Here is a 24,717-nt window from a genome sequence, read left to right as displayed (position 1 = left end):
GGGGGAGGGAAAGGGGAGGCGGCGGTGGGGAAGAGACAGAAATCTTTAATTAATTAATAAAGAAATATATAAATTAAAAAAAAGAAGTGACTCTAAAGGTTAGTCTAAGAGGCTGAGATAACACTGGGACAGGGGGCCCATGAGTGGGGAGTGCTGGGATCCACGGTGTCTCATTCATTCAGCATGGAAACAGCTGAAATGGAAACAAGAGAGTAAATAACCAGGACATTTGCTGTTCTTTTGGCAGATGGGTCTTGTATTATTGGGACTAACTGCTGATCCTAAGCTTCATGTGTTAAAAAGAGGATGAGTAATTATGGTTTTGTCATGATAGATTGTTACAGGATGTTTAAAACTGTTTAGTAACAGCTAAAATTCCATGTCCCAGTGTGAAGGTGGTCCTCTGTATGGTGTCTGGTGACTAGCCTGCCTATATCAAATGCCCTCCACATGTGAAGGCTGTACTCCACCACAGCAGCGGGCATGTATAGGATGCACACTGCACAGCAGTAAGGGGATGTACCCATCAGGACTCTCTTTCTTTATCAAATAGAAATTTAAAAAAAAAATCTAAGATTAGAAAGCATATTTTATTCAACTGTTGCCTACTGCATGTTTATTAAAGAAAATTGGAGTGGCTTTTTTTATAGGAGGAGGAAAAAAACCATATAACTCAAAATAGTCCCTGCTCCAGCACTGTGTTTTAGCTTCCTCTTGATGAATAGCTGGAACCCTGTTGTTATTCAAGTGCATGTTTATGTTTTAAAAATATTCTCATCGGTGTGCTATTGGCTCAAGCCTTTAATCCCAGCACTCGGGTGGCAGAGGCAGGCGGATCTCTGTGAGTTTGAGGCCAGCCTGGTCTACAAGAGCTGGTTCCAGGACAGGAACTCACTTTTCATACAGGAGTTCCTGTCTTAAAAACAAAAACAAAACAACAACAACAACAAAATTGCTCTCTGCTTTTTGTTTTTTAAATGTAACTAATTCTGTTTGAAAGGTGAAAATGCCTCTTCATTTTGTAATTTGCTCTCTAGAAATAAGCATTTTCTGGGGCTGGAGGAATGGCTCAGTTGTTTAGAGCACTGGGTGCCCTTCCAGGGGACTGGAGCTCTGAGGATTGTCTGTAAGTACAGTCCCAGGGGATCTGGCACCTTCTTCTGGCTACCACAGGCACCAGGCACATACATAATGCACAAATGCACAGACATACACCCATACACATTAAATAAGTAAGTAAATATTTTTTAAAAAATAATCATTTTCTGTCTGTTTCTGGTATTGGAACACAGACTCTTGGGATGAAAGGATATGATATCCTGTCATTGTTTTTCCTATGAAGAATTTGATTGTAGAACTTGCCTAGCATGCATGTTTGGGTTCAGTCTCCAAACCCATCAGAGAGAAAGAAGGAAACTTTTAAAGACAGGGTTTCTCTGTGTAGCCCTGGCTGTTGTAGAATTCCCTCTGTAGACCAGACTGGCCTAGAGATCCACCTGCTTCTGCCTACTGAGTGTTAAGATTAAAGGTGTGTACCCCTACCTTTCAGCTAGCAGTAAATATTCTTTTTGTTTGTTTTTGTTTTTTCAAGACAGGGTTTCTCTGTAGCTTTGGAGCCTGTCCTGGAACTAGCTCTTGTAGACCAGGCTGGCCTCGAACTCACAGAGATCTGCTGTCTCTGCCTCCAAGTACTGGGATTAAGGGCGTGTGCTACCACCTCCTCGGTCAAGTTCCAGTCTTAAGACTCCCCGGAGAGACTTGTTAATAAAGATTTGCCATAAAGAGCCAGTGGCATAGGTTAGGATGAGGCAGAGAGAAGTGCATTTTCAGTAACCTCTTAGGTGAGTTGGGCACTTCACCATGTGAGCTCCAAGGGAGCAGAGAACTAACCGTGGCGCCTGCCGCATGCTTGGACGTATCAGGTGTCAGTAAGTGCTCGCTGCATGCATGATCGTGGACTTTGAGTGTTGAAGCAAGATTTTTTTTTTTTTTTTTTTTTTTTTTAGAATTAACCACAATAGGAATTTTAAAGCCATGGCATGCCTGATACAGTCCTCTCTTGTCAGGGTGTAATGGTACATACCTTTAATCCCAGTACAGGGAAAGAGAGGCACGCAGATCTCTGATTTCACAATTAGTCTTGTCTTAAGTAGTGAGTTCCATATCAGTCAGGGCTACAGAGTAAGACCCTGTTTACAACAACAAAAGTTGAATACCATAATATTTGCTAGAATAAGTCCACTTAAAATTTCAGAAAAAAAAAATCAGAGAAAAAAAATTCCAAAGTATCTTGACATTTTTTTAAAGAAAGAGAAAATTGTATTGCAACTACAACATGCTTACTTTAGACATTTTTTTTAAATATTTATTTTATTTATTTATTATGTATATTCTGTCTGTGTGTATGCTTGCAGGCCAGAAGAGGGCACCAGACCTCTCTACAGATGGTTGTGAGCCACCATGTGGTTGCCGGGAATTGAACTCAGGACCTTTGGAAGAGCAGGCAATGCTCTTAACCTCTGAGCCATCTCTCCAGCCCCTACTTTAGACATTTTTTAGTGTTTTCCATTATAGTTAAATGTAAGAATTAAAATGGTTCATATTTAATAAAGTTTTGCTTAAGGTTAAATAACATATCCCCTGATTTCTGTTAATACTTTCGAAATTCACTCAGCTGTTAGTAATAGTCTATTCTGTGAATGAATGCAGCTCATTCATGAGTCACGTGCAAGCGTTTCTTGTTAGTAATGGTAAATGCATTTTAAGAAGAACAGGTTTACATGTGTTTTAGAGGATGCTAGTCCCTGAGCACAGGCTTTAGGTTTTTACCTTCACGTGTCCTTTATTGGCTCTATGACTTTGAGAAGATGTCAGTCTTTCTGCACCTAGGGCCCCTCAGCCTGAAAACGGAAATCACATCAACTCATTCGACCCCCAGGAAAGTTCGGGAGAGCCCTGATTCTGTCTGATATTTCACTTTTCTTTCTAGTTAAATTTAGTGTCTGTATTAGCTCTTTTTGATTTCAATTTCCTTTATGTTTGAAATTGAAAACAAAAGCCAAAGAATGCTGTCTTTTTGCTTAAGAGTAGACAATCAAGTATGTATTTTGCTAATATGGGAAATACTAGCCATGTTTTTCTTTAAGGGTATTTTTCCTTTGTTTTCTGCCCTTTTGTTCTCATAGGACATGAAGGATCAGATGTCATCTTCATCCGTGCAGGCATTGACTGAAAGGAAAAACAGACAGGTGAGAAAACACCCAAATATGAGTGTCCATTAAAGAAAATATGTGTTTAGATACTTCAGATTTGAAATTGCTGACCACCCTGGCTCATGGGATCAAGATCAAGCCCTGTGTCCACTGTCCCTGGGTGGTGGGGTAGGTGTGATCATCTCTTGTTTGTTAGTCCTATTCTTGTAACTTGCCACTGTAACAAACTTGGAGCCGATCACATGCTTTTGGGCATGTGCCAAGGCATCATGACAGGAGATCACAAAATACATTAATTCCACTTCTTTAAAAATTTTTCCTTTCCTATACTATATTTTGTTCATATTGTTTTCCACCCCCTAACTCTTCCCCGATTTTCCCCTCCTTACCCATTCCATTTCATATTCTTTCTTTTTCTAAAACAAGACAAAACCAAGCTGGGCTGTGTAGCTCCCTGGCCTTGAGGGGAGGGTTGTCATGGACGCAGCCGAAGTTGTCCAGTTGTGGGTCTCTGTTCTAATTCCCATCTACTACAAGAAGCTCCTCTGATGCACTGATTTTATGGTTATTAGCTGCACTTCAGAAGATCCCATTACCTCACAGGAGTGCCACAAGCCAGGGCCCAAGACTTTCCCACCTGGCCTTCAGCAGACATTTAGACAAATATTTCCTTCTAGACAGCTTTCCTCAACACTGCCCCTCCCCCGAGTTCACTTGCTCCTGCTGATGGGCCCACAGCATCTTCTGCTCTTCCTACCTCCTGTGAGCCAGCATCTGCTAAAGACTCTTGATAACTTAGTGTCTTTTTATGGGACTCCAAGCTCCTTGATAATGGCATGGTTATGTTTCAATTTTGGTGTAGCCAGGAAGTTGCTGTGCCCCTAGTTTAGCTACAAGTTCAAGGCCAGTCAGGTCCACATAGTGTGAGCTTAGCACCGGTCTGGGATATATAGTGAAATTTTGTCTCAAAAATAAATGAATTGATGTAGACATCTGAGTAATCCTTAAAATGTTTCAAAATTATTTTTGTTTTTTTGAGACAGGGTTTCTCTACATAGCCTGAATTCACAGAGATCCACCTGTTTCAGTCTCCTACGTGCAGGGATTTAAGGCATGGGCTACCGTGCCTGGCAGCATGCTTCAAATTAAATCTCTTCATTTAAAAATGTTGATTATTGATTGGGGGGGGGGGTGTTTTGTTTGCTCTGGGACAGGGTTTTCTGTGCATGTAGCTATAGCTGACCCAGGTTGTCCCAGAACTTAAAAACAATCTTCCTGCCCTAGCTTTCTGAGTGCTGGGATTACAGACTCGAGCCGCCATGCCGGGTTGTTGCAAGTATTTTACTGAATGGCACACTTTTGTAGGAAGGAAACTCCCCTGGGGGCTGGAGAGATGGCTCTGTGATCGCTGTTCTTCCAGAGGCCTGAGCCTCACATGCTGCTTTCAGCACCCATACTAGGTGACTCACAGCTACCTGTAACCCTTGCCTGGAGATCCAGTGCCTTCATCCACATGCACATCCCACATGTGGACACACACACTCACACAGAATTAGAAATAATAAAAATAGAGAAGAAACTCCTTTCTAATTGATAAAATATGATCCTTAAAGAATTTACAGCTATCACCTAGAACTTAAACTCGAATTCAGGTTCTGATCTGAGTTTCTTTTGGTGAGGTAAAATACCCCTTCAAGTCTGTTTTTCATGTCTGCTTGGGTTGTTTATATTGTACTTTTTGTTTGTTTTCATTTTTTTTGTTTTGTTTTTGTTTGTGTTGTTTTTTGAGACAAGGTTTTTCTGTGTAACAGTTCTGACTGTCCTAGAACTTGCTTTGTAGATCAGACTGGTCTCAAACTCACAGAGCTCTACCTGCCTCTGCCTCCCAAGTGCTAGACTTAAAGGCGTGCACCACCCCTGCCTGGTGGTTTTATTGTTCTTATCTACCTCTCCCTCTTGTGTTCTTTTTGGGAAGTAGAGGAAAAACTATTGGTCAGCTTGTCCCATCTACCCTACTTTAACCCTTCAAAGAAGCTCGTGAGTGGTCAAGGTGGCCTTTACCTCATGGGCCTCTGGCAGACACTAAGCTGCTTGCCACTGCTCCTTCTCATCTTCCCCTAGCTGCTCTCCTTAGGGACAGAGTCCATCCACGAGGCCCATTTGGAGGTCTTAAAGACAGGGTGAGCACTTCCTGATGTTGCTCTAACCATTCCGCCAGGTACCACCCTGCACTGCCACATCAAAGTCTGCTCCAGGCTTGAGGACCGTTTAAGTTGTTCAGCAATAGCTTCTGAGTGTTTCTCCTGATTGGTTGTCCCTGCTCACACAGGCGCTACTTGGAGACAGCAGCAGCCAGAACTGGAGCACAGGAGTGACGGATCGATACGGGCGCCTTGATCGAGAGCTGCAGCTAGCCAACTCCCATTTCATTGAGGAGCAGCAGGCGCAGCAGCAGGTACCTGAGAACAGTCTGTGGAGGACAGGAGGTAGCAGGCAGGGTGTCTCGCCTGACTCTTCTGCTAGCCACAGCCTTATTACTAAATGACAAGCAGGTTAGACCTGAGCATGTCCTATGCTTGGTTGTCGAGTGTGTAATGATTGTATACACTGTTTAAAATCTTGAGAGCATGGTGTCCCAAGGAACTAGACTTGACCTCAGGAAACGCAGAGCTGACATCAAAACTGAGGAGGCCCGAACTGTGCAGGTTTTGTTTTTGTTGCTGTTTTGAGATGAGTTCTCACTGCATAGCTTTGGTTGGCAGGCTGGCTTTCATCGTGGAGATGTGCCTCCTTCTGCCCTCAGTGCAGAGCTTAAAAATGTATGCTACCCCCAAATAAGGCCAAGGATTTTAAAAAAAGAAAGCAATCCCTCTTCCCCTTTTTACATTCAGGTTTTTATTTTAACAAGGATACTTTCAGAAACATTGAGTTCTTGTTTTTTCTATTGAAAGTTGTCAGCTTGTTCCATTATATATAAAAACCACCTGCTTTGATGGAGATTGAGATATAGAAGGAAAATGAACTTGTCTCCATGTTATTACATTTTATATGTGTGTATTTATTGTTATTGTCTTATTGAGGCAGAATGATGCTGTGTAGTCCAGGCTGGCCTTGGTTGTTCTGCCTCAGCTTCATGTGTGTTGAGATGTTAGGCCTGGCCCACCATGCCAGCTTGTGTTCTTGCTTTTATGGACAGCAATGCTAATAAAAGGAAGGTAACAATTACATTATGTATCAGGATATGAGAATCATCTGTCCATTGAAACTTGGGTTCATAAATACTGTGTTTTATGTATATTTGTAGCCTATGTTGTTTTGCTTTCTTTACATTATCATGTTGGCCTAACTAGTTGTTTGTTCTCAAAATGTTATAATGAAGCAAAGATTTTAATAGAGAGTAAGGGGACCACAGCACAGTTGAAAGTATGTCTTTGCCAGCCAACAGTTGTCACCGAGGCAAATTATTGTCCTTGAAGTAGAGGAAAAGGACTTGCTGCAGTCCTCCAACGTCAGCTGTTTGCTAGGCTCTCCTTCGCTAATGCTGTGGCAATGTGGTGCGCACTGAAACCTTGATCTTGGCAGTGAGCTTCCTCTTCCTAACCAATCCCCGATGTGGTGGTCATATGCTCATGTGCTTTCGACCATGTCTGTTCCCTTACTGGACCTCAGCCAAGCAGAGTAAATCTCTCTTGGTGGTTTCAAGCCCTGCTGACTGTTCACAAGTTGGATCAGCAGGCGGTGTGGGTAGCTCGACAATCCAGTCTTTGGAGCAGTGTGTTCTCAGAGCCAATGGTCTGGTTCTTTGATTCTGGGCTTTGCTTTTGAATGTGAATTGTCCCAAGCTGGCAAAGAAACTAGCAGCTGCTGGAGTGCTGGGCTTGGAACCAGGTAAGATGGGTTTTAATTGCGTATTTCCGTTTCTCTGGCACAGTTGATTGTGGAGCAGCAGGATGAGCAGTTGGAGCTGGTCTCCGGCAGCATCGGGGTGCTGAAGAACATGTCCCAGCGCATTGGAGGGGAGCTGGAGGAACAGGCAGTGTGAGTAGTGAGATGCCCTTATCTGCAGTGAAGTAAGGGGGAGCCATCCCATGAGACCCTGAAAGCCCAGCAGTGAATTACATGGCTGGTAGAAAGAAAAATTAACTTCATTTATAGTTACAGTTTTTACTTTGTTCCACAGGTTAGCTCCACCAAAGAGGCAAATCTACCAGATAAAATTCACAATGGTGGTTTAGGCAAAGCTGGTACTTAAAAATGGTTTAAAATATACACAAATTTCTTTGAGCAAATCCCCCTCCCCCAAGACAGGGTTTCTCTGTACAACAGTCATGGCTGTCTTGGAACTTACTCTGTACCAGACTGGCCTTGAACTCACCAAGAGTCTCCTGCCTCTGCCTTCTGAGTGCTGAGATTAAAGGTATATGCCACCACTGCCTGGCTCTCTGAGTAGATCTTGAGACGTCCAGATAGGGCTGCAGACTCTGGAGACAGCACTGTGGAGAGGATGGCAGCATGCAGGGAGACGGGTGAAGGTGGCATTAGAACTCTGAGCCATCACCCCAGGACGCTACTACACTAAAGAGAAATTACACTCTTATGAAAGAACGTTTAAGTTTGATTTTAATTAGCAAAAACAATCTTCCCTTTCAAAACAAAGGAAAAACAAAACATAACTCTTAAAAGTCGCTTTTGCTTAAGAACCTTGTCTTTTACACTCTAAAAGTATGATGAGCAAAGCCAGCTTTCTTGAATACTGCTATATAATACCATTCTGTTCCCCACACCCTGGGTGGGTGCGGTGTCTACTAAGATGTTCCAGAAACTCTGCACATGCTCATTATCGGTTCCTCCTGGGCCCTTGTTCTGCACCAGGCTTCTGGGAGGCTCTGTGGGTATAGGAGTGAGCAACGAGACTCTGCCTGCCATCCAGAATCTTTGCTGCTTCTCAGGTACAGCACATCCTGTACAAATGAAGGAAGTAGTCCCGTGTGGTGGGGAGAGAGCCACTGTTCCTGGGATAGGCTCGTGCAGCTGCCTGGAGAACCCTGTCTTCTCCGAGAAAGAGGGTCAGCTGAAAGTGTGGGGTGTCTAGGAAGTTGGCAGTGGAGTGAGAGCCAGTGACTCTGCAGGGATGCCAGCAGGTGTGTGGGTACAGGTGTGTACAGTGAGTGTCTAGCATGGGGAAAGAGGGAGCAGAAGTCCTGATGGGGCGTCAGGACAGCAGGGAGGGCCTTGTCAGTGTGATAAGAAGGCAGGGCTTTGCCTTTTCAGTAGGCTGGGAGGGCCGGGAGGCAGAGTGTGGAGTGATGGCGTGAGCGGGGGTTGGGATTCGGGTGATATACCAGAGTGGAGCCAGGTGGGTATGCCAGATGGGAACAGCGGAGTAACAGGAACCCAAACGCACAGGTTGAGTTTCTACTTCAAACCAAAAGGGGCTTGAGCCACTTGGTGCGGCAGCTTGAGCATAGAGACAAGCTGAGCCACTGCTAGTTCTGAAGATGCAGAAGTGACAGTCTGTAGCTCCATTCCCTTCAAAGTCGCCACAGCAGACACAAATGTTTTCGCAAAGATCTAAAACCTCTGGAGACCCTTTCCCATGCGGCTCGCGCAGTGGAGGCATCTGTCTCGGACGAAAGGTCTCTCGTTTCCATCGGGTAGACAGTCTACTGCAAAGATGGTCAACATACCCAAAACCCGAAGGACTTTCTGTAAGAAATGTGGCAAGCATCAGCTTCATAAAGTGACCCAGTATAAGAAGCACAAGGATTCCCTGTACGCCCAAGGGGAGCGGCGCTACGATTGGAAGCAGAGCGGTTACGGCGGGCAGACAAAGCCAGTTTTCCGAAATAAGGCCAAAACCACAAAGAAGATCATGCTCAGGCTTGAGTGTGTGGAGCCCAACTGCAGGTCCAAGAGGATGCTGGCCATTAAGAGATGCAAGCATTTTGAATTGGGAGGAGACAAGAAGAGAAAGGGCCAAGTGATCCAGTTCTAAAACTTGTGTTTCCTGAGAGGAAAATGCTGAAACAGTAGGAAAATTACCTGTTAGAAAATAAAGTTATTATTATTGGTACCTAAAAATAATAATAATAAAAAAAAAACCTCTGGAGATCATAGAACAGGAAACAGCAGTTATACCAGTTTAGATGACGGACAGCAGGCAGGCGGCTGGCTGTAGATTCAGTAGGCCAAAGAACGCTGACCCCTGAGCCAGTGGGGAGTGAGCAAGAAGCAGTGTGATTCCCACCACAAACCACTCAGCTGTGACTAGCCTGCACTCAGCTGACTTCAGGTTCATGTTGAATATTAATCTAATCCAATTGTATACAGCTGTATCGGAGAAGTGGGAAGGATTCCGAGGTGAGAATTCAGAGGGCCAAATCCTAATCTAATAGCGCTGCACCATCAAATGAAGCCTGAGCACAAAACTCCGCAGAACATACAAGCATGCTCCTCAGAAGTGGAGAAAGTACCTGAAGAAGCAAAGTGATGCGAACATGTGGGAAACAGGAGAGCTATAGTTTAACATAAAATCCCTGTCGGATTGTTTTCCTATTTAAACTGGGTGTTCATGTATCTGGTAACAGTAAAAGGGAAGAAATACGGGTTTCGAGCTGATTTATATGCTGTGTGGGAGACGAGCCACCAGCCTCCTGCAGCTACTGAGCGTGTGGAATGTGGCCAGACTGAGCTAAGATGTGCTGTGAGCGCAGAGTGAATGCTACAGTTTAAGTAACGGGGCGGAGCAGTTTATTAGTAATCTTTATGTTACATGTGAAAATGGTGTTTTGGATATAGTGTCTAGATAAGCAGTGTTAAACATGAATTTCAGAGGCTGGGGCTGTAGCTCAGTTGGTGTAGTGCTAGACTAGCGTGCACGAGGCCCTGCACGCAGTCCCCAGCAGTGCATTAGCCAAGCGTGGAGGTCATACATTTGGGGGGGTAGAAGCGGGGAAATCACAAGTTCAGGATCATCCTTGAAAGTTTAAGGCCAGCCCGGACCACATGAGAGATCCTGGCTCAATTTTTAAAACCTTTTTAAAAGCACAGCTGCCACAATGCAAAGTAGCATTTGTGACCTGGGTGGTCTTTCTGTCGGGCAGAACTTGGGCTGTGACTGTCCTTGGCTGAAGACTGAGTGACATGCCTGTTTCAGCTTTAGTAAGAAAAGTGACACCCAGCACACACAAGTAGCCCTTGTTTTTCAGTGCTTGGCCTGGAGATGCCAGCAAGCCAGGTCCAGTGCTGCCAGGTTCTGAGATGAGCTAAACATGTTTTAATTTGAAAACTCAGGTATAGAACAAAGACTTATTTACTTAGTTGTCAGTGTGGAGTTTGATAGTTAACTTAATGAGGGTTTGGTGGCTCTAGGTCCTGAGGGACTGTCATGCTCCTTTGTGGGCCTGCACCCAGACCAGTGGATTATAGCTGCCAGTGGCATGGTCAGAATAAATAAGGTCTTTGTAGGAAGGCCCTGCTACTAATTGGTGTGTTAATTTTAGCCGCAAACTAATCATGTTCTAGTTAGAAGTTAAAGTCTGGAATGTGTAGTAATTTATGAAATAAGGGTTGCTAGAATACAAGTACAGTATTCAGTGCTGTGTTTGCCAGCAGCGTGCTGAGGCACCATAGTGGAGGCCTCCTGAGCTGGTCTCCAGTTCCTGGAGAAACACCACTTGTGAAGAGATGGGGTCTCTCTCTCTCTCTCTCTCTTTCTCTCTCTCTCTCTCTCTCTCTCTCTCTCTCTCTCTCTCTCTCTCTCTCTCTCNTCTCTCTCTCTCTCTCTCTCTCTCTCTCTCTCTCTCTCTCTCTCTCTCTCTCTCTCTCTCTCTCACACACACACACACACACACACACACACTCACCATCCACACCCTACCCCATCCACCATCAGGGATGTCAGGTATCCTGACATATTATAATAAGGCAGAGTGCTCTAAAGAAGAATCCGACTGATTTAAAGTACATTCCTTAACTCACTGACACAAAGTGCTTTTGTGTGTTATGAGATTCTCACAGGCACCCCTCAACAGGATTTGGGTTGGTAGAATCGTCCTATTTAACAGATGACTAAAGAGTCTCAAAGAGTTGTATGGGGTGCCTTGCTCAAGGTAGCAGGAAACAAAGGCTGCCTCTCTGCTGGCGCTGTGCCTGAGCCGGCAGTGGTGTACAGTCAGTGCCCTACTGCCTCATCTGCGAATCTGAAATTACAAATCCAAGTGTTCAAGCAGACTCGTGATGGAGGAACCTCAGCTGAATTGACTGTAGCTGTGATTCCTCATGCTTCTGCAGAAATACAAGCATGCTTGATTATGGGAACTATGCCAGACCCTACTAAGGGGTCTTGACTAATCTATAGCATATGTAACTTAACTTAAAAACAAAAAACAAAACAAAAAAAAAAAACCATAGATTTCCCAAATTTATAAAAATGTAAGTTGCCCCAAGGATTGGGGTAATACAATGCAGTCCTTAGGCCCAGAGGCCCCTTTTTATCTTTATTGAGACAGAGGCCCAGGCCTCACTTAATCCACAGCAAATACAAGGTCTGCTGACCGCCTCCTCCCTCCTCCTCCTCTCCAGCATGCTGGACGACTTCTCTCATGAGTTGGAGAACACTCAGTCTCGACTGGACAATGTGATGAAGAAACTTGCAAAGGTGTCGCACATGACCAGTGGTATGTATGTGTGACTCTTGGGAATTCCTGCTAACTCTGCCATTCTCCTGCTGCAGCCTATTTGTCTGTGCTACTTTAGGATCAGACAGGAGAAAGCTACTGTGCAGAGACCAGAACTTCTGCCCGTGATCAGACTTTGGAGAAGGCTCTTGTGCCCAACACTTGTTGACTATTCTCCCCGTGGAGAAACTTCATTGCAATTATAAAATCCTTTTTTTTTTTTTTTTTTACTTTTTATTTCTCTTGTTACTTTAGAGAACTTAACAATTTTTTTCTTTTGGTGTCTTTATTTTAGCATGTATATGTGTGTGTGCATACTTGCCACAGCACATGCGTGTGTCAGGCATGACAGCAGGCATTTATTTAACCCTAGGGAACTTACTTGAAGTACTGATATACCACTTACTCCCTTCTGTGAACTATCTTCCTCTCATTGTTAGAAAAATACCTACTACTTCAGGCTATGCTAGCCTTAGAAAGTGATGTCCTAGCAAATGTGTGCTGGGATCGGGGGATGGAGAAGTAACTTTCAGGTCAGTTTCTATGTCTGAAGATGCTTTCTAATAACTACTTTTTTTTCCCTTTATTTTTGGTTCCTACAAATTGCCTTCCTTGTCAGACAGGATATATTTTAAACCAATACCCAGTATCTCCTCTTTATCTGGAGGGGGTTGCTTGATGAAAGGAAAAACTGGGATATTTCTTCAGGTAATTTGAATACTTTGGGGGCCATAGGATGCCTCCTTCATTAAAAGACTCTTCCCCCATTCCTGACACCTCATTCCTCTGTTGATTTTCTACTGTCAGGTACATGTGACATGGAAAATTAAAATACAAATGTACACTGTGTACACTTCAGCAGTTTGCATCCTACCTACTTAGACAATAGTGTCTGGAGCTTGTGGGTATAGCTCAGTGTGTTGTAGGTATAGCTCAACTGAGTGCGTGACCAGGCATGGGGGAGACCCATGTTCTATGCTGAGCACCACAGAAAGGTGAGCATTGAACAAGCAATAAAGCAGTTATTTAACAAGGTATCCATGCTCCGTAAATGCTTTACACGATGGTAGAAAAGACCCTAAAGGACAAGGAACCATCAAATCCAAACAAAAAAGAAGCTCATATCTAGAGTTTTCTCCTTTCTGTCTAGGCTAAATGTCTTTCTGCTTCAAGCAGGTTCTTTGCTTGAAGTTGTGCACATACAGGAAGCAGGCACCAGCTCAATGTCTCTTCCCCATGATTAGAGAAGGGTCTGAAATTTATTTTCTGGTTCCCTCTTTCTCTCTTCTACCTATATAGTCCTCTACTTTATTTATGTATTTGTTTTTAAATTTTATGTTTGTGCATGTGGCTTACATGTGTGTACACGTGTTTCTGCAGCTGTGTGCATGTGTGGAGACAGGAGGTCATTTTAATTTTACTGTTTATTTACTGTGTTTGCACATGCATGTGTAGGTCAAAAGACAGCTTGAGGAAGTCGCTTCCTCCCACCATGTAGTTCTAGAGATCTAACTCAGGCTGTCGGTCTTGGGAGCAAGCACCTTTCCCTACTCAGCCCTCTTGCCAGCCTCTCAGCCTTACTCATTAACCTGAACCTCACCATTTTGGCTAGGCTGGCTGATCAGTGTGAGCCCCTGATACACCTGTGTCTGCCCCTTGCCCTTCCCTCCCCCAACACTGGGGTTATAGGCACATGCCGCTGTATGGGGTTTTACATGGCTGTGGGGATCCAAACTCAAACTGCCATGCTTACCCAGCAGACACTTTACCCACTGTCAGCTACTCAGTACCCTTGTATTTAAAAAAAAAAAAAAAAAAGAGTTGTCTTGAGGAAGTATTACATAACCAGTTTAAACACCAGGCCTCTTGCTGGTCTGTGTGGTAGCTCTCCTGTCAAGTAGGTACTTCAGCATCGCCTCTGTCAGGGAAGAGTGGGTGAGCAAAGGTGACCTGTGTCTTGTTTTCTAGCATTCTGGGTGTGAGTAGTTTAGAAAAGTCCTGGCAATGTGTTTGTAACACCAAGACTTTCTTATGCTTTATTCTACTTTTTTCAGAAAGGAAGGTTTGGGAAACAACATGAGATATTTGGTTATAATTGTATACAGAAAAGAGCCAGGTAACAGAGCAGTTAGCGTGGAAGACCCTTCGTCTTAATTTTTGCTCCCCAAGAAATACTGTTAGGATGTCTGCTTCAGTGTGTTTGTGTTCATTGTTTTCTCAAACCTGTGTGTCAGGACAGTCTGAAAACACCAGAGTTTGGTGGAGCAGGCCTGAGCACACATGAGCAGCTCCTTAGAGCCAGGCCCTCCCATCCATTCTTGGCTGACTGCTTCACGGGAGACTCCACACTTGCTTTTGTAAATGACCCAAGAGAGACACTAATTTGCCTTTCTCTTACCCAGAGAAATACTCTTTTGAATAAAGCCAAGATCCCCTCCCCCATCAACAGTCTGTGATTCTTTTCTCTTGAAGACAGGAAATATTTTGAGAAAGAAACTACCATTGGAGTTGCCTTTGTTCTTTCTGCTCAGCTGAAGCACTCTGTGCTGTAGGTGGAGCTCGGGCTTAGCCTGAGTTACAAGCCTGGTACCGCAGTTAGGACATTCCTGGTGTGCTTGAAGCCACACAGGAAGAGCTCAGTCTGCTAGGGTAATAGCTCCCTAGGGTTGCCTAGCTCGTGCCTCATAGGAACAACTTGCCACTTCAGAGGAAAGTGGCCTTGAGAGTGCAGGCCAGGGCTGTGTGTCTGCTTGCTTAGCATCCCTGTGCTCTTACCAAGATGCTCAAGAGAAAGCTGTTGGGGAATACAGAATTTGGACTGCCAAAGGCCGAGTGGGTTTAGGAAATCTGGTTCTTAGAGTGGTGGGATGCTGGAGGGGGAGGGGCAGGAAGTATGTGTGAGGTTGTGGGAGAGGAAGGAGGAAGCAGTTATCTTCTCTGGCTTGCCCTGGAAAGTGTCAGTTGTTTTTAATAAAAGTGACTTATTATTGCATTCTTATAGTAATAAGCTTTCTTCTTCCTCATCCTCTTCTTTTTGTTTGCTTTTTGAGTCAGGGGTCTCTCTACATAGCCCTGGCTGTCCTGGAACTTACAGAGATCCACCTGCCTCTGCCTTCCAAGTGCCATCACACTTGGCCTGATGCTGCTTCCTCCTTCTCCTTCTGTTTGTTTTGAGGCAAGGTGTCACTGTGCAACCCTGACTGGCTTGGAACTCATTCTGTAGACCAGGTTGGCCTCCAGTTCACAGAGATCTGCCTGTCTCTGCCTCCCAGTGTTGGGATTAAAGGTGTGCGCCACCACATCAGACCCATTGTATGAGTTTAGACAAAAATATATGTATCTGTCATCTTGTCATACAGAAGAGCCTTGTTTCTCTAAAAATTCCAAAATTTAATTTTTGGAACTAGTACATAATGTTTGCATGTCTTTATGAGCTGCAGAGTGGAGTTTTGATCTGTGTATATGTTCAGTAGTGATCAGGTGAGGAAAATGGCATATCCAGCACCTTCCATGTTCCCATTTCTCTCACACTCGATGACAGTTTGGTTGAACTTCTGGAAGTAAAGCTCACCAGTGTTGGGTCTCCCTTTAACTGGCGAAATCTTAGACGTGACCACATGGACTTCCCTGCAGCTGGTCAGTTACAGCTCATAGTTCCCAGCTCCACACTGGTTCTGGTTGGTCACTGTTGGGATTAAGGTGGGGGAGGGTCTCCGCTCTGCTATGTGAGTCCAACCATTTCTAGATTTTCTGTTAGGGGCAGCAGCCCACCCTGTGACTTTACTCCTGGAAGATCTAAGAAGAAGAGCTGTTTTTGTCACTGTGGTCACCCTGTTCTTGTTAGAAGGAGCGATAAGGAACGATCCTCCACGCTGGACTGGAAACTAGAGTCCAGTGTCTTTAAAGAGACAAGAGTAAGCTGGAGAGCGCTTTCCACACCCTGGCTCCTTTGATAGGCCGGCTTTGCCTCTCGCGCCTCTCAGTCTGCTTCAGTTCTCTCTTCAGAGCAGACAGACTTGAGATCTTAGTTGCTCAGTGAGTTTCTGGTAGGTCTGGGGTAGACAAGGGTGTTGGTCCAGGAAAAGGGATTTGCTATGCTTGTTGGCATTCACATCTTTTGACCACTGAAGAGTTCTAAGATGTTGATATTCATGCACGTTTTGCTATCTATTTTTCTCTGAATTCAGGGCATTCCTACAATATGATCACCAAAGTTGTGTACTGAAATATATAGACTCTTCAGTAGACTTTAATAACCTCTACATCTTTATCATCTTTATACTTTTTCTTTGTTTTTTTTTTGTTTGTTTGTTTTTTTGTTTTTTTGAGACTGGATTTCTCTGTGTAGCTTTGGCTGTCATAGAACTTGCTCTGCAGACAAGGCTAGCCTTAAACTCAGAGAGATTCTCCTGCCTCTACCTCCTGAGTACTGGGGTTAAAGGTATGCGCCACCACCACTTGGCCGTACTTCTGTTTCAATGGAGTTGTTAGTCCTATGGCTTAGCTGCATTGCATAGACTGTGACATTGTGTATGTGGAGGTTACCGGTTAACCTTGGATGACTTCCTCTATCCCTTTCCTTTATTGTTTTTACTTTTTGAGGCCTAACACTTGTAATTTCTGCTCTACTGGCCAGCATAGTCCCAGGGACCCACCTGCCTCTGCTACCCACCAACCCTGGGCTTCAGATGCATGATGCCTGCTTTATTTTTTATTTTTATCTGGGTTCAGGGTGTTGGCACTCAGGCCCTCATGCCAGTCCCGTAGACATTCACATGCTCAGTCACCCTGTAGTAAAAGGAGTGGCAGGCTGCTTCCTGCAGCCCAGCTCCCAGCTGCCTGGCTAGCTAGCTTATACCCCAAAATAACAACACACAAATTGTATTCATTTAAACACTGCCAGGCCCATTAGTTCTAGCCTCTTACTGGCTAACTCTCACATCTTGATTAACCCATTTCTATTAATCTGTGTTTACCATAATGTTGTGGCTTACCAGGAAGATTCTAACCTATGTCCATCTCGGGTTGGAGAGCCATGGCGTCTGCCACACTGCCTTCTACCCAGCATCCTGTTCTGTCTACTCCGCCTACCTAATTTTCTGTCCTATCAAAGAGCCAAGGCAGTTTCTTTATTTAACCAATGAAATCAACACAAAACAGAAGACCCTCATACATCATCACCCCCACCCCCCCCACCCCCGCCATTGTTCTTTGCCCTTTGTTTGTTAACAGAATTTGTACAGCTCTGGCTGATTTAGTACTTGTGCAGCCCGTACTGACTGCCAGTTCACCTGCCTTCCTGTTGCTGACTTAACAGACATACCCAGCATGCCTAGCTCCTTAGTGACATTCTTTTGTGTCTTCCCGGTCCTTTGTGGAGGACACTAGGACTTGCCAGTGGAAATGCCACTTTCTTGGTCTACACCTCTATAAGTTACTTACGTGTCCTAATGATGATGGTGTCTCGGTGTCTCAAGCTTGGGCCCAGCACAGCGTCTGTTGTAATATGATGTTATGCTCTTTGGACTCTTGGGGGGCCCGCCACCCAGCTCCCAAATGAATCACACACGGAGTTTTATTTTTATTTATGATATCCGGCCTTAGCTTGGCTTATTTCTTGCTCACTTTTCTTAATTTATATTACCCCACCTACCCTTTGGGCTCTGTGTTTTTCCCATTCTCTTCTGTAAATTTTACTCTTACTCTGGATTGCTGTGTAGCTGGATAGCTGGACCCTGATGTCTTCTTCCTTCTCTAGCTACTTCTCCAGAACCCCTTCTCCCAATTTTCTCCTATTTATTCTCTCTTCCTGCCAGCCCCGCCTATCCTTGCTATTGGCCACTCAGCTCTTTATTCGACCATCAGGTGTTTAGACAGGCAAAGAATCACAGCTTCACAGAGTTAAACAAAAGCAGCATAAACAAAGGTAACACACCTGAAAATGATAGCCCCAGCAAGCGCGTGCCTCCACTGTTATTTAACCCTCACACCCCCTGTGGGCAGCTGTCATATAGACTGCCAGGATTGTGGGCTGCAGCAAGCGTCCCTGGGCCTATCTGTTCTGTCTGGAGAGGGCTTCATGCTCTCATCCACACAGAGGAAGTCTAGCCTCTCGGAAGACATTGGCTTCCAGTCACAGATACACTGTATAAGTGATCTTACCTGACTACAGGTGTGATATGGAATTAATCACTCTCTGTCACGGGAGTGCTTTCCTGGCTGTCCGTTTCCTGGATGACCAGCAGTGACTTTCATCTCTTTCCATTCTCTCACGGTACTCACTAAGAGACGAGCCTGTGCACTGCTGAATTATAGTCCTTCGGTGGGAGATTAAAGCAGGCTGTCACCAAGTGCCGGCCACCTTTTCACTGGTGTATGACGGCCTCCAGCTAACGGCAGGGACTCAGCCTGCACTGGCAGGGTTGTAGATGTGCCTGCAGGCAGAACAGCATGGGGGTGCTGGTGCCTGGGCGGGGGCAGGATCTTCTCTGTTCCTCCTCTGCTCCCGAGATGTTTGGGTACCTGTGTCTCAGGGAGGGAGTGCCTAATCCCGGGAGGTCACCTCTGTGTCCTGCCTTCCAGATCGGCGCCAGTGGTGTGCCATAGCCATCCTCTTCGCAGTCCTGTTGGTCGTGCTGGTCCTCTTCCTGGTGCTGTGATGTCATCGGCCCTCCTCAGGCCCTCCTGCACTGGACCTAGGGGAGAGGAGAAGCAAGCACTCCGCCACTTACATTCCTCTCCCAGAGACTGGCCTCTGCCCTGCTTCCTCTGTGACTCCACCACTGAGACAGCCCTCTCTCCCAGCACTGGAAGGGCAAGGCTGGAAGAGGAAAGAGGTGACCACACTCCCGGCTGGATAGCAGAAGCCCCAGCTGCCCATTCTTTCTGAGGACAACTAGCCACTGCTTTGCCTTACTGGACCTCGCTCCTCGAGGAAGACTCAGAATCATCAAAAGAAGTAACAGCCCCATTTATTGCTTATTTTTCTGGTCTCTGGCAGCCCCTTCCCTCTGCTCAGACCCTTGCCCTGCTTAGATGGGTGCCGCCGTCCCTTCAAAAGAAACCTGGCAAGAATGGGGCATTTGGGGATGACGTTTCCCACAGCTGTTGGATTAGCCCCTGAGAGCTGGCTGTTGGTGAGGACAGAGGCTCAGAAACCGTTCATGACAGAACTGCAGTGTTTCACTTTGCTGGGTGAGGGCTGAGGTTAAATTGCTTTTCCAGGTGTGTTTGTGGCAGGGCTGAGCACAGGAAATAGTGAAGTCCCTGGGGGTTTGGAGGTGCTGAGGACAAATGGCTTTAATGGACAGGAGCAGCTGAGAGCAGCAGCCCCTGTGTTGGTCCAGCTTTATGAAGGGCTGGCAGTAGCTCCAGAGGCCGGCCAGACCCGCCGCCGGTCCCAGAGATGCAGCTGCACGTTAGAGCACCCCTGCGCACAGCCTTGAACAGCATAGCGGCACTGGGTGGGTGAGACTCGCCTTCTGCCCAGGTGCCTTTATTCTGATAGCAAGGCACTCAGAGTGAGGGGGAGGGGTCAGGCATTTATTACATTTATGCAGAAACTGTCCTGACACTGAAAGGCTGGTTGTGGGTCAGATGCCCCTTACTCTGTAATAGCTTGGGTGGGTGAGGGAACCTGATACTTTGTTCTCTGAGTGACACTTTGACTCCATTGTGACAGACCGTTTATTGGGTTGAAGTTGTGAGAGCTGCTGACACTAAACTTCAGGCTTCGGGCGACTGTTTTGATGCTCCAATGTGCACATATATGGAGGATTTTCATACCGTCCCTGATGCATTAACCTGGTATTAAAGTCGCTGTCAGACCCTGAGCCTACCCTTCACAAGGAGGCTGCCCCTCAGTCATCTTCTGTGCTGGAAAGAGCGGCATCTGGACAGTTTGACCTTTGACCTCCCTTGCTTTGCCTTTCTGTGCATTCCTTAGCACGCCAACTTTAAAAAAAAAATCCTGGGTCGTTCATATTCCTTGGGATTTTTGATTTTTGGATCCCTTTTTTGTTTTGTTATTCCCAATGATGTGCTTGCCCAGCTAACTTTTAAATTGCACTTTTAAATAAATATTTGTAACAGTTTTTAAAAGAAGGATATTTTATCTGGTTTAGGATCATGATAGGTAAGGAAATCTACCTGTTGGTGGAAGCTAAAGAAGATTTGTAAAACCAAAAGGATTGTCCGCACCACGTTTACATCCAGCTCTGGTGCTGGATACAGAGATGTTATTTCTTGTCAGATTGGGGAAATGTGAATATTACAAAGGGCTCCAATGTAGGGTTCTGTGTTATTTATGTTTCATGGAATCTTAAGGTTTGAATAGTCTTCTGTGAACTTAGACCATGGATAGTCCTTAGATTTGCATTAAAATATAGAAGCCTTTTGTTAAAAGTCAATGTGGGCCTTGTCTGAGTGCTGTAACCCACACTCCACATTACAAAGCCGTGAGCAGTCAGAGTATTAAAATTTCCCTGTTTAAAGCCATGTTCTTCTGCTACTAGAAGAATGTCCTTCAGACCCATTCAGAAATGCCTGCTGCTTTAGTAGGATTCTCCCATCAGTTCAGGGATGAGGTTTTGTTACTCTGGGCTTAGTTTTATTGGATCTGTTTTGAATTGGTATGTGGACCTCATTGATTTATCTGCTGCACAGTGTTGTAGACTTGAAGCTGAGTGAGGAGTATGCAGAGAGAAAGCCAACTTCATACGCAGGGGTTCCTTCTTGGCCACATACTCCCACAGCAGCTGGCCTAGTCCAAGACCATCCTGTTGTCACTTCAGAGCCAGGGCTCCTTTAAAATTGTGGCAAAGAGAAAAAGGACATAGCTTTCTTCTTTAGTGCTCCGGAGAGCTGAAGGGGTTCTTCCACCGTGCATCCTAGAACAGGGAAGGGGTGGGCAGCAGGGTACCCCACACTGCCCAGGAGTGTCTTCTGCAGATGCCCCTCATCCCAGCCTTCTGCACTTGGTCTCACATCCATCATGGTTAAGGAACTGGCAGAAGACGCTGGGTAGCAGAGAGATCTCAGCGTGTTTACTGGAAGAGCACTTCACTTAGCTGATTGGAGTGAGGTGGAGGATGGTCCATGGAGAGCATCTGCCAGAGTCTGCCCACACACTTGGGGTCTTGTCTTTGTTTGGGCTGGGAAGTCACAGTGCTGGGCATGCCCTGGGCTGCGAGCACAGGGAACTGTCACGTATGCCTGAGCACGCAGGCTGTATTTTCCTTCAGTTCCGAATTCACACTAGAGCTGAAGCAGGAAGTTTGGTAACTTGCCCATTATTCCCTGCTTTTAGCCAGAGTTAAACAGACTGGTGGGTCTGGTAGCCAACAACTTGGCAACTCCCCTGCCTTCTCACCTCGTGCGAGTAAGGGCTGGGAAGAGAAACCCAGTCCGACTCCAGCGGGCGTCTGTCTCTGTCGAGGGTTTTACCTTCTGTAAGGAAAGGTGCTGCAGCCAAGGTTTTTCTTCTGGTAATTTCTCTGCCCACAGAGTGAGACCAGAGGGGCATTCTTAGCGCCTGCAGACCCAAAGCTCACGGGAGGAATGAGTTCACCTCTGTGGACTTGGTGCAGGTTGGCTTTGCCTTGTGTGCAAAGTGAATTTGTGAACAAAGCAGAAATGGAGGATCTGGAAAGCAGGTTATAAAATGGGGTGCAGCACCTGCCATTTCCTCCCCCTCTCTCTCACTGCACAGCCTCCCCTCCCAGATTTGCAGGAACGATGGATTTTTGTTTATTTTTAAAAGTGCACTTTGTCCATTAAAAGTAGAGAGAAGGCAGCATCAGAATTCCCAAGTGTGCCCGGCGGTGATGGAGCATGCTTAGTCCCAGCACTCGAGAGATAGAGGCAGGCTGATGTCTGTGAGTTCGAGGCCAGCCTGGTCTACAGAGCAAGTTCCAGGACAGACTCCAAAGCTATGCAGAAACCCTATCTCTAAAAACAAACAAGTAAATAAAAGTAAAAAAGAATTCCCAAGTGTATTAGCTCTCCATCACTGCCCACCCCTGAAGGGAAGACTCCCCAACAAGAGAACTTACCAGGCCACTGGAGACCCAGCCAGAGGATCTTCCCTGAAAACCATCTCACTCTTGAGAGTGCCGCAGGTGGCCTGGTGAACTGGGAAAGGCACCTCCTGCCAAGCCAGGTGACCTGCCTGTGCTCCCCAGAACCCACCTGGCGGAAGACGAGACCTCACTCCCACAGGTTGTCCTCTGACCTCTGCATTCATGCTGTATCGTGGGTGTGTGCATGCACACATGCACAAATATATAGATGTACATTTTTTTAAAGGAAAAAAAAGGACGACATTGGCCTGTTGTATATAAGCATGGATGCCACTGCCACCCGTTTCTTATTAAAGCTCACTGGGCTGCTTTGCTGTCTGGTTTTGAATCCAGAAAAGCATGAGTTTGGAGTGAAACAGCTCCTGGGACCTGGGCAGCAGGGCTGTGACAGGACGGGGATGAAGCCGCGAAAGAGCCACCTTTGCCGTCATTGTCGTCACTGCCACTGAGACGAGGGGCAAGGGCCATCGGAAAAGTAGCACTGTGGGCTACTCTTAGTGCAAGTCACGCACTCGACGCTGGCCGTGGTAGCGGGACTCAGGCTTCGCTAACTCCTCACCCTGCTGTGTTTTGCCTTGGGACAAACACGGAAGCTCTGGGAACTGCATGGTGCCCTTTCGTTCAGGTGGCTGCTGACTGGCTGCATTTGAAGGTTTGCCATATGCTACAGCCTCTGTCATGTCAGCTGTCAGGGCAGGGTGAGAAAGGAGGAAAAGAGCTTGTGCGTGTGTGCGTGTGTGTGTGCGCGCGCGCGCGCGCGCGCGCATGTAGCTCCCGAGTCCCTGCTGTCAGCTAACATGTTGGTGCTATTTTTCTTCTGACCTTAATCCAGAAATGCTCTCTCCTAGCTGTGCGTTCTAGCTGCTCAGGCAGCGCCTGCCCCACTGCTGGGCTTTCGCGCGAACATTTCATGGACCTGGTTGGCTAACTGCAGCCAGAGCTTTATGAGAAAGTGCATTTTACAGTTTGTTTTCTATGGTTATGAATTATCTACGGAAAGGCCACTTAGTCCTGAGGGGCTGTTAGAAATAGACCACCCAGCTTCATTGTTTGCTGACCAGATATCCGGGCCCTGCCCCCCTGCCTTGACGGAAGCCAATCCCTGCTCCATCTGAGCTTCCATGAGCCCTGGGTGGGACCAAGATCAGGCTTTTCATTCCAGCTCAGTGGAACGCAGTTCAGCTGGAATCGATCTGCGAACAGCAAGTGTGACCCTGAAGCCGAGGTCTGTCCCGGGAGAAGCAGGTGTCTTTATTCTGGGGAGAGCAGAGTGTCTGTACCCTGGCTGTCTGGGGTGAGGGCCGCCAGCCACCCACTGATGAGCCTTTGGAGTTGCTTTTTTTAAATTTTTTGTTCTGCTTTTTTCCGTTTTTGCTGTTGGCATGGCTCGAGATTGAACCCGGGACCTCACAGATGCAGCACACTGAGTACCACTGAGTCACACCCTAGCTTTGGCAAGTGTTTTCAGCTCCCTCTGACCTTTTTCTAATTGAACCATGCTAGCACGTATGAGGGCCATCTAGGAAAAGGACAAAGGAACCGCGCTGTAGATGAGGTAGATTTGAGTTTTATAAGTGGAAGTAGCTTCCCCGGCTCATTTTAATCAGAGATTGGTATAATTCAGAACTAGAATTTGTAAGTGACAAAAATCGTAGGGAATAAACCCTTATGTATTTTTCCAAGGATAAATAGCTTTACTGAATTTTACTTTGAAATAGGATGTATGGGGTCAGGATCAGAACTTTACCTGGTGGCTTCTAGGTCGTTCTTCCCCACTGCATGGTAAGAGTGAGCCAGATCCCTGGGACTAGAGTTTTGTCACCTCTGCCCCAGGGAGATTTATATGGTGGCTTTCCCCGGCTAAGAAGCTTGTTAGAGTCAGGCAGTGGTGGCACATGTCTTTAATCCCAGCACTTGGGAGGCAGAAGCAGGTGAATCTCTGTGAGTTAGAGGCCAGCCTGGTCTACAGAGCAAGTTCCAGGACAGGCAGGACTACACAGAGAAACCCTGTCTCGAAAAATAAAAAACTTAGGAGAGTTGCGTTTTCTGTGGAATCATTAAGTCTGGAGATGAGGCCAGCACCCCGATCCCAGGTTCCAGCGCACGGCACTGAGGGCCATTGCCACTGCACCGGAGACCTCCATCTGCAGGGAACATTCCCAGTCATCCCTGCTTTGATAATCCTCTGGGAATCCTAAAATTTGACGACACTACACACTTGGGAACTGCTAACACATACCTGTGTAAAGTTACCAGCCGTCCGCAGCAGTGGTGTTCTTAGTTCTTGAGGTCTGTTGCTCACGTTTCTTACTCCTGCTCTTGAGTTGTGTTGCGGCCATGTAAAAGGATTCTGTATTAAAGCGAGATGAAGACACCAGACCTTTGTCCTGGATGCTTCTTTCTTCCTACTTTCTTTGATTTTTTTAATGGAGGATGGAGCTTAGGACCCCACCCGTGCTAGGCTGGTGCTCTACCACATCCCCAGCCCTCTTGTTCTTGTTTTCAGTCTTTTCACACTGAAGTACAGGTTATCACTCCTCCCCATCTGCAATAATTGGTAGAACATATGGAGGCTGGGGAGACAGCCCAGTGGAGAAGAGCATTAACCGCGTGGGATGGGGACCCGAGTTCAGATCAAAGCTGGGTATGGCAGCTCATGTCTGTAGATCGACTGCTCATGTCTATAGATCGACCGCTCATGTCTGTAGCCTCAGTATTGCGGTTGGATGGAGACGAGGATTACTGGGA

General features: G+C 46.1%; 2 protein-coding genes across 2 annotated transcripts in view; both read left to right on the top strand.

Moving 5' to 3' along the window:
* Stx6 (syntaxin 6) overlaps window positions 1–24,348 on the top strand; it is a 45,079-nt gene extending 20,731 nt beyond the window's left edge. The window contains exons 4-8 of the mRNA XM_050135161.1: window positions 3,186–3,248; window positions 5,542–5,667; window positions 7,144–7,250; window positions 11,796–11,890; window positions 18,473–24,348. Coding sequence (XP_049991118.1) covers window positions 3,186–3,248; window positions 5,542–5,667; window positions 7,144–7,250; window positions 11,796–11,890; window positions 18,473–18,549 — 468 coding nt within the window. The 3' untranslated portion in view covers window positions 18,550–24,348. The remainder of the gene's footprint in view (window positions 1–3,185; window positions 3,249–5,541; window positions 5,668–7,143; window positions 7,251–11,795; window positions 11,891–18,472) is intronic.
* Window positions 7,265–10,954, top strand: LOC126497247 (60S ribosomal protein L36a-like). The gene has a single exon (XM_050135164.1). It carries the CDS (start codon window positions 8,809–8,811, stop codon window positions 9,205–9,207), a length of 399 nt encoding a protein of 132 aa, XP_049991121.1. The 5' UTR covers window positions 7,265–8,808; the 3' UTR covers window positions 9,208–10,954.
* Window positions 24,349–24,717: the final 369 nt, after the last annotated feature.

This window comes from Alexandromys fortis, unplaced genomic scaffold, assembly GCF_014885135.2.
Source record: "Alexandromys fortis isolate MF-2015 unplaced genomic scaffold, M_Fortis_MF-2015_v1.1 scaffold_21, whole genome shotgun sequence".
Classification (NCBI taxonomy): Eukaryota; Metazoa; Chordata; class Mammalia; order Rodentia; family Cricetidae; genus Alexandromys; species Alexandromys fortis.
Note: the sequence above shows the minus strand (reverse complement) of the source record. Positions and strands in the feature narration are given on the sequence as shown.